The following is an 18,669-nucleotide window of genomic DNA, read 5'->3' as shown; positions in this document are numbered from 1 at the left end:
GAACCAATACCCAGTTTTGATTCCAAGACAGAAGGTAAGGGTTTAAAAAAGAGTCAAAGCTAACTGAAACCTTCTAGTGCTGGGCAAAATTCCACCAGGTTGAGGTCAGACCCAACCTATTCTATCTAAGAGTATGAGAGAGATGGAGCCTAGCTCTGGCACAGAGTCCCATATCAAGCCATGAGGTAGGGGAAATGAGTAAACAGAAGATGGCACCATACACAAGGAAGAAATAATATTACGGGTCAAGAGCAAACCAAGAGTTAAAATCCACAGAAGTGTAACCCTACAAGTATGGGCAGAATCTCAAGGGAAAATAAAAGTCTTGGCCTCAAGGACTACAAGTGTGTGGAAGAAGTTTTTTAAAAAATTTAAATGAGACTGGAGGAAAAATGAGATGGAAGAAAAAACAGTAAGTCAAGTAAATAGCTTTAGAACAGAAAATGATACTTTCTTACTGAAATAGTAAATGTCTTGAAAATTAAAAAAAAAAGAAAATGGAACTCAATGACTCAAGAGATAACAAAAAACGTTGAAACAAAATCTAAAGTTTGAAAAAAATTAAGAAAATGTAAGGTAACTATTATCAAAAACAGTCATCCTTTTGGAATAGAGCCTACCCTGAATAACACATTTCAATAAAACAAATAAATGTAAACAATTAAAAAGAAAAAAAGGGAAGAAAAAAAGAATATTCTAAGGGTGAAAACAAAGCTAAAGGAGTAATAACTTTCCATGAGAAGAGTATATGAACATGGAAGATGGGATGGAGGAGTGGGCATCACATGCACCTCATTCTTGTTTGAAACACACTCACAGAGTTAGGTACAGAAAAACATTAAACCCAGAGAAACAGTCAGGGTCAAGGAAAGGGTGATTTAAGAAGAAGAGAAGTGGAAGGTTAGAATCACAAGCAAAACAAACTTTAACTCCAGAGATCCTAGAAGGGAGATTACAAGGTAACAAAAGAAGCAAAAGAATTAGTGATTGATTTGGTCTAGGTCTAAATTCAAAATAACAAAAATACTAAAAATTAAAATCTGGGAGGGGGGGAGGAGAGTAGCAGTTCATTTTTTATGTTTTAATTCTACCTTCAAAAAACCTTCATAATCTAATGAAAATCACCTCTATTGTCACACCAGGGGTAGAATTTAAGAGGAGAGCAGTAATTTGAAGTATGAGATAGTCATGATAGAAAAACTCTCTGATTATTCTCAAATGCTACCCCTGTCCCTGCCAGCCAAAATGGGGTTGGAGTAAAGGGATGGCAAGTCTATTTTTGTGATGGTCTCACCAAGATTCTGACCTGTTGATGGACAGACGGTTTCCATTACAGAAGACAAATAAATGATGGTGGCAGTTCCCTACTTAGGACCAGACACTCCTATTTCTACAAACAGGAGGTAGGGTGATGCTATAGAGAGAGCACTAGATGTTGACATCTAGATTCTAGATGCCAATCCTGCCATTTACTTTTGTGTGTGTGTGTGTGTGTGTGTGTGACCATTCCCTTCCCCTTTCTATGTTGGCTTCCTTAGTGAAAACAAGAGCTAGATTAGACAGTTTTGAAGGTCTGGTGCAGGTTTAATGTTCCATTATTGTATGTACATGATTTCCATTTCCAAATGTGTCATAATATACATGCCAAGATGATAAAATGACATCCTAGAAACAACTTCTTCAAGGCTTAGCAAAAAAAGGGGGGAGAGGGAGGAAGTTTACCACAAAAATCAAGATATTAACAACCTGGAGACTAGTTAAGAATAACTCTTGCTTCCTAACGAGTACTTAAAAACAGTGACTGACACATAGTAGAAGCTCAATAAATATTGATTAATATTGATTGTCTGACTGATCTAATCTCCTTACATGATACAACCGGTTGGTCCAGAGGAAGAAGTAACCAGATAATCTCTCTTGGCTTCGACAAAATTGCTGATGCCATTGTGTCCAGAAGTCATCAATTAATTGGGTAAACAAGTGAAGGTTGCTACAATCCACAGCTGGATGGAAGATGTTAGTCACAGACAATATCAATGAACAATCAACATCCTGAACATAAGTAGTATTGGTCCACTGATAACTTGATGTTAAGAAAGAATGAAAAATTAGGCTTAATTTGGAACTATGTGAAGAAAGTAATTAAAATGTCCATATCTTTTGACCCAGAGAGTCCACGATCAAGCACATACCCCAAAGAGGTCAAAGACAACAAAAAGGGCACTATAAATGCCCAAATATTTACAGCAACATTTTTTGTAGTGACAATAGACTAAACACAAAAGAGATATTCCCTCAACTGGGGAACAGCTAAATTCTTTGAGGTGCACAAATGCAATGGAATGTTATTGTGTTGTAAGAACTAAGAAATATGGGAAAGAATGGGAAGACTTCTGAATTGGTAAAAAGTGAAGCAAAACTAGGAAGAAACTATAAACGACTTCAACAGCGTTAAGTGGAAAAGAACCACAAAATAATGAAAACTGAATGCTGCAAAATTATAATGAGAATGTTTAACCCCTGAAAAGAGGCATGAGGGCACCTCTCCCTCTCCCCTTGTTGGGAGAAGTGAAGAACATTTCTGGTCTGTTCCCTGATGCTGGTAAAAATCTTCTTCCACTCCTTTTCATTTTTTGTTATATGTGATTGCTCTGGCAGAAGGAAGAGTAAGGCACGTTGGAAAATGTAGGGAGTATAAAAACAAACAATATAAATAAAAATTCACCAGGAAAATAGCTTATTCAGTTTCTAAATAACAAGTAAAAACAGAGAGAAACAAAATATGGCATATGGGTAGATGGAAGATAGAAAGAGAGAGAAGGGGGAAGGAGAGGGAGAGACAGAGATAAAGAAACAGAGAGAGACAGAGAGAGATAGAGAGAGAAACAAAGAGACAGGGATAGAGAGCATGCTCATACTTATTATGGCTTCCTAGGTACATCTCAAGCACTGTAGTAAGTGTAAAGTGGGAATACAAATATAAGAAAGTCTGCTTTTAAGGAGCTTACATTTAAGAGGAAAGACAACCTAAATGGGAGCTAGTTTGGGAGGGGTAGAGAGCTTGCTTTAGGGTTTTGAAAGAGTGCCAGGAACAGGACAAGGAGGCCCTTTTCTGGGCAAGATAAGACAAAAGCACACCTCTAGGGGGCTAAGGTGATACCAAGGATAGAGTCCAAGATTGAGGGTGGGGAGAAGGGGAGATAGAAGCAGATACTGAATGAAGGCTGGAGTATAGGCAACACGGTTTGTAAACAGTGACTAGGAAGAAACATAAGCATATACACTTGCACTCGTGCATGCATACACACACACACCCCTCTCTCCTTCTCCCCCACCATCATCATCTCCTCCTCCTCCTCTTCTTTTCCTTCTTTCTCTATCTCTTCCTCCCCATCTCTCTCTCCCCCCTCTTCCTCTCTGTCTCTCTGCTCTCCCAATTTCTCTTTATCTCTGTCTCTTTCTCTCCCCCTTCCTCTGTCTCTCTCCCCCTCTTCCTCTCTCTGTCTCTCTCTCTCCTTTCCTCTCTATCTCTCTGTCTCTCCTCTCTGTCTCTCTCATACAAGAGAGTTTATGTGAATAGAGAGGAAAACTGGACTCAGGTCAAGATAGACAGGAATGTGAAGTTTAAAAAGTAAACATGATACTGGACACAAAAATGTAAATATGCAGATATAAAAAGCAGACAGGGAGATCAATCCCACATCAAGCTTGGCAATGAGCAAGCCTTTATTAGTAAATCTCTTCTTCCCAAGAGAAAGGTGGTGAAACTTGTAGGGTATTCAGTGGGGGAAAAACCACATGAGATGATACAAAGTAAATAGGATGTAAAAAGAATCTTTAAAGGAACAGAAGTTATCCGAACTGAGAATGAGAAAGTCGAAGAGAGATTTGTAAAATCCTATTCTAAAATGTGGAGGACTTTATACACAAAGTAACAATGAGTTGACCTTGAGCAAGAAGAGAAAAATTGGGAATGTCATTACTAACTGGTTAAGGGATTTATGCCCACAGAAAAATTTGCTGACAGTAAATTGCACAAATGAAAAAGCATGAAATGATCTTCTAATAATATCTTGGCCAGTAAGATAGATGCTTATCTATCTAGTGTGGCTTAAATATAGTCCCGTCTCAAGGGGAGAAGGCAGATAAGATGACCTGATTCAGGTCCATTCCTAATCTTAAGTACTGATAAAAGCATGGTTCATCATTCATCATCCAAAGAAAATGGAATGTTTTGACTTTAACACCCCTCATTTTGTGGATGAGGCCCATGATCTATGATTTTTTCTAAGCAAAAATTTTCTTGGTCAAATGCAAAAATAACAATTCACTTTCCTGATTACTTTGCTTTTCTGTAAAGAAAAGGTGTTAAAATAAATGCTTTCTACCAGAACTTTCAGCACTAACAATCTATGAGTCCTATGATGAGACAAACACCTAATGTAGGTAGACCACTGATATGAGCAAATAAAAAGCAGCCCCCAAATGGCCATGTTAAAGTAACTTTAATAAGCAATTAATTAAAATTTAAAAGAGAAATATAAAATGTTTTCAATATTATATTGGAAAAAACAGAACAAGAAACACAAAACTCCACTCAGCTAATGTTTTGACCTTTCCAGTCTTCAAGTCTTTTCTTCATTGTTTATGTCTGAAATGCCTTCCTCATTGTCTCTGTCAACCCAAATTTAAATGCTAGGTCCATGAGGTCACCCATAACTGCTCCAGTGCAGAATGATCTCTCCTAAATCAGTTATTCAATTGTAGTTTTTCTGGGCCTCAGTTTCCTCATTTGTACAAAGCCTGAACTGGGCATTTTGGTTTTGCAGTCCCTTTGAGTTCTAAATCTATGATCCTATGCCCTTACGAGTTCCTTTGGATCACTCACATATTGTCATGTAACAAATCTTCTAATATAGGATTAACCATTAAGTCAGTTGGGTTTGGGATCTTTGCTCTAACCAGTCAAGGGTCCAACTACACAAAGCTAAATCATTTAGAAATGGCTCTCATAATGGTAACCAGTCATTTCCTGTCTATCAAGATAAAATCAATTTCATTTTTTGGTGGCGTATTTTGTTGTTTGTCATGTCCGGTGCTTCCTGATTCTCTTCTTAAAGCAAATATTCCTAAGACGTAGATGAGGCTTCTATATAGTCTAAAAGTCTCTGGCCTCTTACGTTTCTTAAACTTGAGTCGTATTTTCAAACATATCTTTTTTCAACCTCTCATATCCCTTTTTTGCATTTGAATCATCAAAGATTCAAGAACTTTTATGTACGTATATTTTTTAATTTATCAAATCCTTTTTGTAGAATTTCTTGGAAGAGGAGGAGCACTTTTATAATACTATAAAATTTTCAAAGTACTTTACATATATTGTTTTATTTGACCCTCAACAATTCTGGAAGTGGGTACAATAATTATCCCTATTTTACAGATAAAAAAAAAAACAGGTTAAAAGAGAGGTCAAATAACTTGCCCAGGTTCACATAGCTAAATTGTGATTTGAGATTTGAAATAAGGTGTTCCAAAGACAATGGATAGAGCACCATGCCTGGAGTCTGGAGGCCCTGGGTTCAAATATAGCCTCAGACACTTCTTAGTTATATGACCCTGGGCAAATCACAACTCTGTCTGGCTAGCCTTTGCCCTTCAGTCTTAAAAGTTGTTAGTAAGACAAAATATAAAGGGAGGGGAGGAGAGGGAAGGTGAGGGAGGAAGGAAGGGAGAAGAGGGGAAAGGAGGGAGGGTGTTCTTTGCTCCAATTCTAATACATCAACAACACAGCCAAATGGGGTAACTAATGTCCCAAGAAAATCAATCAATAAAGATTTATTACTAAGCACCCACTATGTGCTAGGCACTGTTCTAAGTGATAGAGACACAAAGAGACAAAAAGTCTTTGTCTTCACAGAGCTTACAATCTAATGAGAGAAAAACTCCAAATTAGAATTAAGGATAAGGAGTATAATTAAAATAACTCCAATTTGGCTTAGAGAGGAATAAGAACAGGTATTAATAAAGACAATCACTATTTGCTATTAAAGTTTAATCCAAATAAAATAATTGTCAAGAAAAGAAAAATAAAGATTTTCCCTTGCCTCAAATCATCTTGTGATTACTTTCTCTGTGTATGTAATGTATCTATTGCCACCCTACTCCATACTATGTATATAAGCCTCTTCAGCACAAAATGTATTTTTGGTCTTTGTAACCTAAATACAACTCATAGTGCCTTGCATAAACAGGTGTTGAACAAATGTTTGTTGAATTGAAGTCCACATGGCAGACAGTCAACTATTAGAAGACAGCTATGTGCTTACCCCTTATAAATCACATCCTCCAGTTTTAAACATCTCCAATTCTTTCCACTGATTTTTTTTCTTTTGATTTCAGGCACCGCTTGTCATTTTTATTTCTGCCATCTTGATCTGCTTTTTCCCTATTCCAGTTCAGAATTCCCAAACTCAAGCAATTCACCAACCTCAGTTTCCCCTAACAGCATGGCTGACGGGTCTATTGTCCCCATGACTGATTGAAAAAAGGCTTTTTAAAGGTTTTTAGCTAAAGGTATGATACCTAGTAGGATGAAGAACAGTACCTAAAAAAATGTTAATCCCAGAATTCTTTATCTGGGATCCATGAAATTCAAAAATATATTTTTTTTATACATCAACAGAATTGGTTTTCTTTGTAACCTTTACTCTGTATTTCATTTCATGGAATTTAAAGCCTAATTCTGAAAAGGAGTCTCCATAGGCTCCATGAGACTGCCAAAGGGGTTGATGACATGTAAAAAGATTAGAAACCTTCCTCTTCATCCAATTCCTTGAATTTACAGAAAAGAGATCAGACCAAGGTATATTTCTCTGGTAACTGAAAAAAAAAACAAAAAAGAATGAAATCAAGGAACCAATTGTAAAATTCCTTTTTAATTGTGAGTCAGGGGACAGGGAAGAATGGCACAAGAACCACCCAAGATGTGTGTACTAATATGATTGGTGAAAATGCCATTTTCATATTAGTCAATGTCATACTTGTAACAGTTAAAATTTAGGGGAGATGGGGAGACTGAGGCAGGTAGAAATTAGTTTCTCTCTGCAAGAAGTATTATATTTTTTAGAGGTTTATTAAAGGTTAAAGATGAAAGAATATACAAGTAAGAAACATGTGCCTAGGCCAGAGGCCTAGACAAAATAACCTCACATCATGCAAGAGACCGCCTGCTCCAAAACGGAAGTCCAAAAAGAGCCAAAAACCCTTCAAAAGCCTTTGAATCAGCTTAAATACCTTCTCGATCTCGGCACAGGTGAGATTACAAGGCATTCTGGGGAAGTGGAGCAAAGGCTCATGGGGATTGTAGTCCTGTATTCGAGTGATTTCCTTGTCACATACTTGCAATGGAAAATAAACCACCTGATTCTTCTCATGAGGATATTATAGTGCTTAGTCTGAGCAGACCCCAATAACTCCTGAAAGTTATAATCTGCAGCTAAATTAGGCAAAGGTACTGCCATTCATACCAGGGATTAGAACTTCCCAGAGGTATTCCCCCCAAATGGGAAAAGAAAAACTAAGAGATTGCCATACATTCTCACAGAAACATAGAATATTATAGTTGGAAGGAACCTCAGAGGCCAAGTGCTGCAGTGGCTGGAGCACCAGGCCTGGAGTCACAAGTCCAAATCTGTTCTCAGACAACTTTCTAGCTGTGTGACTCTGGCCAAGGCATTTAATTAACCAGTTTCTCAGTTTTCTCATCTATAAAACGGGGGGAATAATAATGGCACCTGTTTCCTCAGGGTTACTATAAAGATTTGAGTTAATTGAGGTAAAAATTGCAACGTATTTAGCAAAGTGCTGGCATATAATAAGCATTATATAAATGTTGGCTAGTTTTATTAACCTGTATAATAAGATATAATAATATAATAATCTCCTCTATAGCAATCCTGAGAAGTAATCATCTGGCCTTTACCAGAATATCTCCTGAGATAAGTCAGATCTAATTCTCAAGGGTTATCATTGCTAAGTTTTTCCTTTAAAAGAGATAAGCTCTGATTTCTTATAATTTCCATGTATTCTTTTTATTTCTGACCTCCTGAAAGTCTAGTGCCTCTTCAAAATACTTTCAGATAGCCATCTTTGTCCCTCCCCAAAATCTTCTCTTCTCTTGGTTAAAATTAATTCTTTTGGCTGACTTTTATCTAATCTGGTCTCAAGTCCTTTCTACAGTCTTCACTGGGATCCTCTTGGCACAGACTAATTCATTAATGCCCTTCTTAAAAGAAAGTCTCCTAAACTAAGCCCCACCTATGGATGTAGAATGACCATCGGACAGCATGGCTACTGCCTCCTTCATTCAGGCCACTCTTTTAATGCAGTTGAACACAAAGAAGAGGAAATCAGAAGAGGGAAATGAAAGAGGAGAAAACCTGCATTTCATATTTCAAAGTCTTTTCTCAGGAGAACTGTGAAACAAAATAAGGAAGCAAATGACAAAAAAAGCCTATTGGTGAAGGACCTAAGTTCTCAAAAGATTTTCATGAGAAACATTTACTAGAGGTGTTTACTACCAGGAACTGGCGCAGTCCATGTTAATGTCCCCCAGACTCAAATTTGATTTCCTGCTACTCTGTGTTTACAATCCAGCTGGGCCAGGGCCTAAATAAATATGTTTCATAGAATATGCTGAAAGTTGACTGCTAGGTCAGCCAGGTAGAGAACAGAAAGAAGAAAAAGAAAAGAAAAACAAAACAAAACAAAACTGGATCACTAGAGCTCACAACTCAAAGGACTGGGGGACAGTGAAGGGGAAAGAAAACTGGATTGAGTTCAAATTGCAGTGTTGCTAACTAGGTGGCCTCAGGCAAGGACCCTTCTGGGGGTCTCATGGTCCTCTTCTTTAAAAGGAGGAACTGATGAACCTCCAGATAGAGAAGTGACAGATTCAGTGCAGATTGAAGAATATTTCCTTCCTTCCTTCCTTCCTTCCTTCCTTCCTTCCTTCCTTCCTTCCTTCCTTCCTTCCTTCCTTCCTTCCTTCCTTCTCATTTTCCCCTTTTTTTCTTACACAGCTGATATGGGAATTTGTTTTGCACGACTATAACATTTGCAATGTGCTTTGTTTGTCTTGCCATCTTTATGAGTGGAGAACTAGGGGGGAAAGGGAGAGCATTTGAAACTGAAAATAGAATAATATCAAATTTAAGAAAAAAATAAAACAAGATGGGTGGATTAAAGGATCTCTAAGGTCCCTCCATCTTTAAATGTCATGATCCTTCTATAACCCAAATTGAATTGCTTACCAGCTCTGGAAGGCAGACAACTTGATTCACATAACTTTGGAAACCATATGCGGAAATTTGTTATCCCAGGTAATTGGTAAAAATAAATAAATAAAATGTCACGATCCTGTCACGTATCAGACAGGATGGCCTAAATTCTGCCCTTAAAATCAAAGAGGTGAAATCTCAATTCAGAGTCAATGTTCTTCTTCTTCTTCTTTAAACCCTTACCTTCCGTCCTAGAGTCAATACTGTGTGTTGGTTCCAAGGCAGAAGAGTGGTAAGGGCTAGGCAATTGGGGTTAAGTGACTTGCCCAGGATCACAAAGCTAGGAAGGGTCTGAGGCCAAATTTGAACCTAGGACCTCCCATCTCTAGGCCTGGCTCTCCATCCACTGAGCTACTCAGCTGCCCCAGGGTCAATGTTCTAAGAGAAAAAAAGGTTGTTTTCTCCCACTGTAATCTCCAAGTGTCTGTAGTTGCTTCATCCTATGCTTAGAGAGAACCAATCAGTTAATTGCCACCATTTCCATTCATCGCCTCTGTATAATTGGAAAATCTTGAACCCCAGGACTACGTTCCCCAGAATTCCTTTTGTATTTCCCAGCATCCTTTTCCCTTCATTTACATGATTGTTTATAAGTTTCTGGGAGTCTTCCTTTTTTCTCTTCTCCCATGGTTGAGTTAGGCAAGTTTTACTCTAGCTTTTTATTTCAAGTTGTTATTAATAAATCTTATAAATATAATACTTGAATTGTTATATATTAATTTTAATTCTCATACTTCCTACATATCTGTCTGCTACTGAGCAGGGCAATGGGGAGGGGGGGACATCAGGGGGAAATGAAAACCGACAGCTCCAGAATCTAAGAACGAGACTTTTCCAAAGGAAACAAGAGGTGGAAGACTCCGGCCTGGCTAAACTTCTCTGTCTCTAACTAGGCTACGAGGAACAAAACCTGGGTATCTCCTGCTGACTAAATATTCCCAGGTGGCCAAGCACGGAGTCAGCGCTTGGAAGAGAGAAGGAAAAGGGGATAAGTGTGTGTCTACATGATATATATACACTCACTTCATATATATTTTATGAAATGTGTCTATCTATAGACATATATCCATATTGATATCAATCAAGATCTGTGAATCAATATCACAATATATTGAGATAGACAGAGAGAGCAATATATCGATACATCAATGCATAGATATATACAGCTATAGCACCTGCTATAGGCATTATGCTAAGCACTTGACAACTATTTCCTCTTCAGAATTCCATCTTCTTTCAAGATGATTCTCAGGGCTGTCACCCCCTCTGTGAAGCACTCCCTAATGACTCCAGTGAGTAGCTGCTCCTCTCTCCTCCACTGCTTGTATTATATGCATCCACATATGTGCCATACTGCCACCATCACCCTGACCCCCAAGAAGGGAAGCTCTGTGAGGGCACGCATTATTGGGTTTTGGTCCTGGCAGACCTAGCAGCTACCATAATAACATCTAGGTAAATGGAAGCTATTTATTTATTCATTCATTCATTCAATCATTTATTCATTTTAAATCCTTACCTTCTGTCTTAGAATCAGTGCTGTATAGTGATTCCAAGGCAGAAGAATGGTAAGGGCTAGGCAGTGAGGATTAAGTGACTTGCCCAGGGTCACACAGCTAGGAAGTGTCTGAGGTCACATTTGAACCCAGGACCTCCTGTCTCTAGTTCTGGCTCTCAAACTAGTGAGGCACTCAGCTGCCCCCCTGGAAGCTATTTAAATATATATTCAATCAACTCTTGTACTTCTTCATTTTCTATTGACTTGAATTTAGTTGATTTTCCTATTCCCCTTGTTACAAAATGCTCAAAAGAAATGAATAACAGTAACAACAGCCAACATGGATAAAGTACTTTTCAAAGTACCATACTTATATATGCCCCACACGCTCACACACACACATATATATTTCTATACATACACATACACACATATATTTCTATATACATTCACATACATATATGTCTATATATTGGCACACACATATTTCTATATATATGCATACATATATTTCTATATATGCACACATTTTTCTATATACACACATATATTTCTATATATGCATGCATATTTCTATACACACATATTTCTATATTTATATGCACACATATTTCTATATATACATATTTCTATATATGCACACACATATATTTCTATATATATGCACACATATTTCTATATATGCACACATACATTTCTATATATACACACATATTTCTATATATGCACACATATATTTCTATATATATGCACATATATTTCTATATATATACACACATATTTCTATATATGTACACATATATTTCTATATATATGCACACATATTTCTATATATACACACATATTTCTATAAATGCACACACACACACATATATATATATACACACACATATTTGGTCCTCATAACAAGGCAATGAGAGAGGCCTATGGATTGACTACACAGAGGGATGGTCAGATGTTTCAATTCACCTTGGAGCATGGTAGATAAGTACTGGATCTGGAATCAGGAAAACCTGAGTTCAAATCCCACTTCAGATGCTAGCTGTGTGACCCTGGGCAAACCACTTAACCTCTTCCTGCCTCAGTTTCCTCAATTGGGTAAAGGGCACAATGGTGGCACTTCCCCTCCAAGTCATTAGGAGAATCAAAAGACAGAAAATCTTTAAATCACTTAGCACAGGGCCCAACACACAGTAGGAGCTTAATAAATCCTTATTCCCCTCCCTGGGGCCACACCCAATCCATGCTGGCTTCACATTCTGGGAGATGGGGGCTAAAGGTGATATCAGTATCACAGCTAATAGATGAGAAAAGTGAGTAAAGTGCCAACGGGGGCAGGAAAGGCTCACAGTTTAGTAGTGCGGCCTCTTAGGGCCTGAGGCTTCCATCCACTGCTACCAAGAAAGTGACAAATGGGTGTCAGGAAGCAAAGGTCTTGGCCTTGCTTATCCATCAATCCATCCACAGCTATTTAAGGAAGTCCTCCTCCGTGTCAGCACCCGGCATGAGAACACTCGGCCGTGTTTACCCAGGGATTGCTGCTTCATTTCAAACCACTGCACAGAGTAGGTGTTTAATGCCTGTTTCCTAATGAATGCATGCGTGACTTTCACGCTACTCCCGATGAATTGGCCTCCACAATTTATGTGGGGGAAAGAGCACACAAGAATGAATGAATGGATGAATGAATGGCACAAGACAAATGCTTGAGTGCAGCCAAGACAAACTGCACACCAGATGTTAAGTTCCTGCGATCAGAGAATTTCAGAGCTGGAGGATACCTTATCACCTCCCAGAACCAGCTGGATGAGGAGGAGACGATGATTTATCCTAACAGGGGAAAATGTGCTCTTGGGCTAACGTCTCTGATAATAAACTCATCATTTTAAATCTGTAGACCGCAGAAATCCTTGTATTGTGTTGAATCCACCGTGAGCTGTACGAAAAGCCTGTGGAAGTCACCAAAGTTGGAGACGAGAGAGCATACTCACCAGAGAGAGGATCTTTGCCAATCATCAAAACATTGGGTAAATTCATCACAATGAGCTGCTGGAGGACTTCCTGAAAGAAAGAGGAGGAAGCAAAGCTTAGAGAGATTTTTATTTCATGTACAACCAGGCAATCCAGGATGGAGGTAGACCTAAAACGGGGCACGTGGGACAAGTCCCAAATGAGAAACATTGCAAATTGTGAGGTTCCAGTAACACTGACTTCTCTAGAGTGGACATAAATCACAGCTAATCTATGCCCCATCTCAACGACTGGGTTTGGGGAAATTCTGCATTCTTGGCCCTTAGAAGGTGGTCTTGGCATGGGTTATCAGTCATATCTTGAAGGGTGTGTTTTATAAGCTTTTCACTCTCAGAGGTGAATCCTAGCAGCTTAACAGGGTAGGCAAATGAACTTGTAAAGGATAACGCATGTATTTTCCTGCCCAGGATTTAAAGACTGAGAGGGATCTAAAACATTAAGTCAGTCCATATAGACTTCCTTTGCAAAATATCTGGAAAGTTGAGCCTTGCCTGGCATTATTTTTTTCCTCCCTAGATAGGTGTCTCTTGCTTTAAGTGACTCTAATAAAGGAATAAAATATAAAAGATGGAAGGATTTTGAACTAATAACTAAACCTGTCACTTTATAGGGGAGGAAATTCAACCCCAGAGAGGTTATAGGATTACTGCCCTAAATCACACAAGTAGTAAGTAGCAAACTTGAACCCGAGTCCCCTGATTGCAAACCTTTCCTTCCTTGCCTCTCTCCATATAAACAGAGCTTTGTCTAAATGGAGGGATACCTTCCATATAAAATAAGATCATTCTGGGACTCTTTTGAATGTCAAACTCCCCTAGTGTAGTTGAAAGAGGATTCAATAATTTACAAAAATTATAACTTTCAAGGCAGGCATTAGTGTATAAAGTGAGATGTGCCTCATTTGTTACACTGTAGGTTAGAAGTGAGATGTGCTAATGAAGGGAAATTGTGGTGCAGATAATCTAAATTGTCAGATCAACCAATAAACACATAGCTGGTTCCCATCAGCCTTGGCTTTGAAGCAAAGGCATAATGAAAATCTATAAAAAAATCAGATAATTCTCAAATCATCCTTCTACTTCTCTTTGACTCACAGACAACACAATTAATCCATAGTGGAGATAAACAGACATTAACAACATAATAAATAGCAATAGCTTCAAGGCTTATCAATTATTTTGCACATGTTATCTTATGATCCTCATCCCTGTCCAATAGATAATTCTGTTGTAGTGTTGAAGAAAAGAAAAACAATATTGCAGAGTCTAAACCCAGGTACTCATCTGGTGCCAACTTAAATATTAAAAAGGTGATGTGGCTGAGCTGAAAGTGCCCTGGGCTTGGAATCAACTAATTCTTTACCTCATAACCTCAAGGCTATTCACCATCCTGTTTGCTCTCCTTTGAGCAAGCTCGGTTTTATCAGTGTTTTCCTTAATCTGTGGTGCCCAGAACAGAACATAATCAGATGTGCTTTTCCAGGGTCGAAAACAGAGGAGATCTGACCTCCTTATACCTGGAAGTTTTGCCTTTCTTAACTGTAGCCCAGGATGGTAGTAGCTTTTGTCTAGTGCTATCTCATAATGGGGTTGCAGTCCACTAAACACCCTGGAGATCTTTTTCAGAAATTCTAATCGTAGATTTTGAACCATGATACATATATAACAGAGTGGAACTGCTCATCAGCTCTGGGGAGTGGGGAGGGAAGAGGGGTGGTGTATCAAGGAAAGATAAAGATTTCTTCCCTTTTGATTTGCCTTTAGGATATTTAGTGTAGTTAGACAGAATTTTCAGAGAAGATTCACCCTTTCCCTCACTTTCTTTCCCCCAAACCCTCTCCCCAATTTCAAATAAATACAAGCTATTTATATGTTTTCCTTATGTTTTTTTCCCTGTCTAAAATCCTGGCATAACAGTGGGAAAGATCATGAATCATGTAACCATGGAAAAATATTCTAAATAAATTAAAGAAAGTCTAACCATTCCATGCTCATCCTTGTGAATTTGACTTTTTTAATGAAGAATTTACATTTATCTTTTATTATATTTCATTATATTAGGTTCAGCCCAACTGGTCTTAGCCTATGAAAGTCTCTTTTGGATCCTGGCCTCTCCTGTCATACAATCTGTTAGCTATCCTTCTCCCAGCTGCCATTTGTAGTTCCATCTGCAAATTTGATGGGCATGGCAGCTATGCCTACATTCAAAGAGCACAGCAGGGCCAAAGCATAAGTGAGGCACTCCACTGGGCACTTCCTAACAAGCTGAAATTGAGTCCCATTATTCATCAGTCCTTAATCCATTTGATGGCATGATTACCTATTCTATATCTCTTATGTAAAAATACTATGGGATACTTTACCAAATGCTTTCATAAAATCAGAGTAAACAATACTGACAACATCCCCCCTACCCATTTCATTTAGAAATCCAGTCTGAAAAGGTTTTCCTCCGGCATGCCCTTGTTCTCAATGGGGCCAAGTTAGTTCTTTGGATCACAGCTTCTTTTTTCTACATCTTCCCTACATTATGGCTTATGACATGCCCTACAACTTTCTAAAAATCATTGTCAGACTCATGGCCTGCAGATTTTTTCTTCTCTTTTCTCAAAATGAGAATATTTGGTATATAAATGGGTCTTTGATCAATGAAACACATACGTCATAAGGGGTGGGGGGAGGGGGAAGGAAAGAACATGAATCTTGTAACCATGGAAAAATGTTCTAAATCATCTAATAAAATATGAAAATATTTGCTCTTTTTCCAAACCTGTAAGAGCTCTACAAATTCTCTATAACCTTTTGAGCATTACTGAACCCATGGCTCAGTAATTATATCTGCCCATTCATTCAGTATCCAAGTATTTAACTTTACTGGGTTGGATAACATGAAATTAATTTATTTATTTTCTTTCTTTCTTTCTTTCTTTCTTTCTTTCTTTCTTTCTTTCTTTCTTTCTTTCTTTCTTTCTTTCTTTCTTTCTTTCTTTCTCTCTCTCTCTTTCTTTCTCTCTTTCTTTCTCTCTCTCTCTCTCTCTCTCTCTCTCTCTCTCTCTCTCTCTCTCTCTCTCTCTCTTTCTTCCTTCCTTCCTTCCTTCCTTAGTTGGTGGACAATCAGCTAATGCTCCTTAATTTACAGCGAGGTCAAAATGAATGTCCATAGAACCAAGAACTATTTCTCTTCTTCCCTTGTAGCAGCCCTCTCCCTTGTCTATTTTGAAATAGAATGTCTATTCTATTTCTCACAGAGAAAGCTCTACCACGTGTCAAAGGACCTCGGTTCAAATTCTGGCTCTGCAGGTTCACACTTGTGTGAGCAAGATTAAGTCCACTAAATTTCTCTGGGTATCAACTGTTTGGCTGTAAAATGGGCTCAAGGACCTTTAGGATGCTTTTCATCTCTTAATCAAGTGTCCTATGTAAAATAACAGGAATAACAATAATTAACATTTCCATAGCATTTTAAGTTTTGTAAAGTAACTTTTACCTATGCTTGTAATAATGCAAATAAATTAAAAGTTGCACTCACTATCTTAAAAGAGACAGCCAATAAGCTATTTGGGGGCAGAAGTTATTTTTATTTCTGTCTTTGTATCCTGACACTTCAACCAGTTCCTGGCACAGTTGGTGCTTAATAAATGTCTGTTCAGGGGGCAGCTAGGTGGCTCAGTGGGCTGAGAGCCAGTTCTAGAAACAGGAGGTTCTAGGTTCAAACCTGACCTTGGACACTTCTGAACTGTGTGATTCTGAGCAATTTTCTTAACTTTTATTGCCTAGCCCTTACCACTCTTCTGCCTTGGAACCAATATACATTATTGATTCTATGACAGAAGGTATGTTTTTTGGGGGGACAAGTCACTTAACCCCCAATGCCTAGCCTTTAACACTCTTCTGCCTTGAAACCAAAAAACTGTATTGATTCTAAATCGGAAGGTAACGGTTTTTTAAAAATCTATTTAAAAAAAGAAGGTAAAAGTTTTAATAATAATAATAAAGTTTTAAGTGTGTTACATGAGCAACATGGAAGAAAACGTGGAAACCATATTAATATGCAGAAATATGACTTCTTATTTAAACTTTCAATATTCCCTCCACCAGGAGTAGATGAAATTAGAGAGCTGCTACGGCCAAACATCTCTCCTGAAGTCAAACCCTGGGTGAGAAAAATAGATATTGTCGAGATGGCACGGTAAGAGTGAGTGCTGGACTTGGGAGTCAGGAAGACCAGCCTTACACATTATCAACCATATATGACCCTGGGCAACTCCTCTTGTGGGGATTTCAATCAGGAGACCCAGGATTCAAATTCTGGCTCCACTACTTACTAAAATGCCTACATGACTATAGGTAACTTCTCTGGGCCTCAGTTTCCTCAGCTGTAAAATAAGGGGATTTCGCTAGTTTACCTCAGAGGATCCTCTTAGTTGTAAACAGATAATTCTATGACCTTTCTTGAATTTCAAGTTCTTCATCTGTAATATGGGGATAATGATACTTGTATCAATTACCTAAGAGGGTTGTTGCGAGGCTTGAGTAAAATAAAATGTATATAAGCACAAAACTTAATGCCATTATATAAATATAAAATTATTATCATGATGGCAAATCATTGTCAGGAAGATAAATCTGAAAGGCCACCCTTGACTCCTTTACCCCCAACCACATGTAGTCCCTTTTGAATCATTTCTTTCTTCTGTCAGCAGGGCTATTTGGGATCTGATTGTCTATCTAGGCTGACTAATCTCGAAATATCCGGGATATTTAGACTTACTCATTTACAAAACGCCATGAGGTAGTAAATAACAGACTCCCACTTTCCACCTGACAGTAGATATACTGATTGCTTCCCTCAGAAATGTCAATTAACCTGCATTACAGTCAGTAATCGATCGAATTCTTTCAATTTGATAGTTAAAATGAAAGACCTACCACATTGGAGAAAGTTGTGCTAGATGAATCAAAATCAAAACCAGTACCTATTTTCAAAGAGCATACAGCCTACTTTGAGGGTGCAGTCTATATTAGCAACTAAATACCAGACAATTTGAGATAAGAGAGGATCACCCTAAAACACTGATCAAATATGAGAACCAAGCGGAAGCAAGCGCCATGGGGAGCCCATTCCCCAATCTTCCTCCCAAAGCCCCTTTTTTCTCCTGGCTGGAAGCTGACTGACTTTCCTAAGCCCTATTCCATCAGAAGGAACCTAGAGGGGGCAGCTGGGTAGCTCAGTGGATTGAGAGTCAGGCTTCAACATGGGAGGTCCTGGGTTCAAATGTGGCCTCAGACACTTCCCAGCTGTGTGACCCTGGTCAAGTCACTTAACCCCACTGCCCAGCCCTTACCACTCTTCTGCCTTGGAACCAATACACAGTATTGATTCTAAGATGGAAGGTAAGGGTTTAATTTATTACTATTAATTTTTAAAAAAAGAAGGAAACTAGAGCTACCAGTCTCGACCGCCTTAGAGTCCCAACTATCCAAAGGTCAGGGGGTCTTCCAACCCATTCCCCACAAGGGAATGCAAAGTGGATGTGGCTGGGCATATAATTTAGAGGTGCAAGAAGTCACTAACTACAATTTTCTGGTAAAATGAAGGACCACTGGGCATTCCCCACTGATATAATGGCCTACCCTAAAGACCCTTCAACCTTGCCATCTGCCCAGTAGCTACACACATCCTAATCATCCCCAAACCTGCCACTGAACTTGTCTGAATCTGCTGCCTCCCCCAATAAGAACATCAACTCCTCAAGAGTAGGTATCTCTAGCCATTAACACCCTACTTGGCACACAGCAAGAA

General features: G+C 38.5%; 1 protein-coding gene across 3 annotated transcripts in view; it reads right to left on the bottom strand.

Moving 5' to 3' along the window:
• Positions 1-18,669, bottom strand: part of CCDC88C (coiled-coil domain containing 88C) — a 244,952-nt gene that overhangs the window by 131,920 nt on the left and 94,363 nt on the right. For all 3 annotated transcript variants that reach the window (XM_007472588.3, XM_001366033.5, XM_007472590.3), the window contains exon 4: positions 12,828-12,897. In XM_007472588.3, coding sequence (XP_007472650.2) covers positions 12,828-12,897 — 70 coding nt within the window. The remainder of the gene's footprint in view (positions 1-12,827; positions 12,898-18,669) is intronic.

Source organism: Monodelphis domestica, chromosome 1 (genome assembly GCF_027887165.1).
Source record: "Monodelphis domestica isolate mMonDom1 chromosome 1, mMonDom1.pri, whole genome shotgun sequence".
NCBI lineage: Eukaryota > Metazoa > Chordata > Mammalia > Didelphimorphia > Didelphidae > Monodelphis > Monodelphis domestica.
This window is presented reverse-complemented; position numbering and strand designations above follow the sequence as displayed.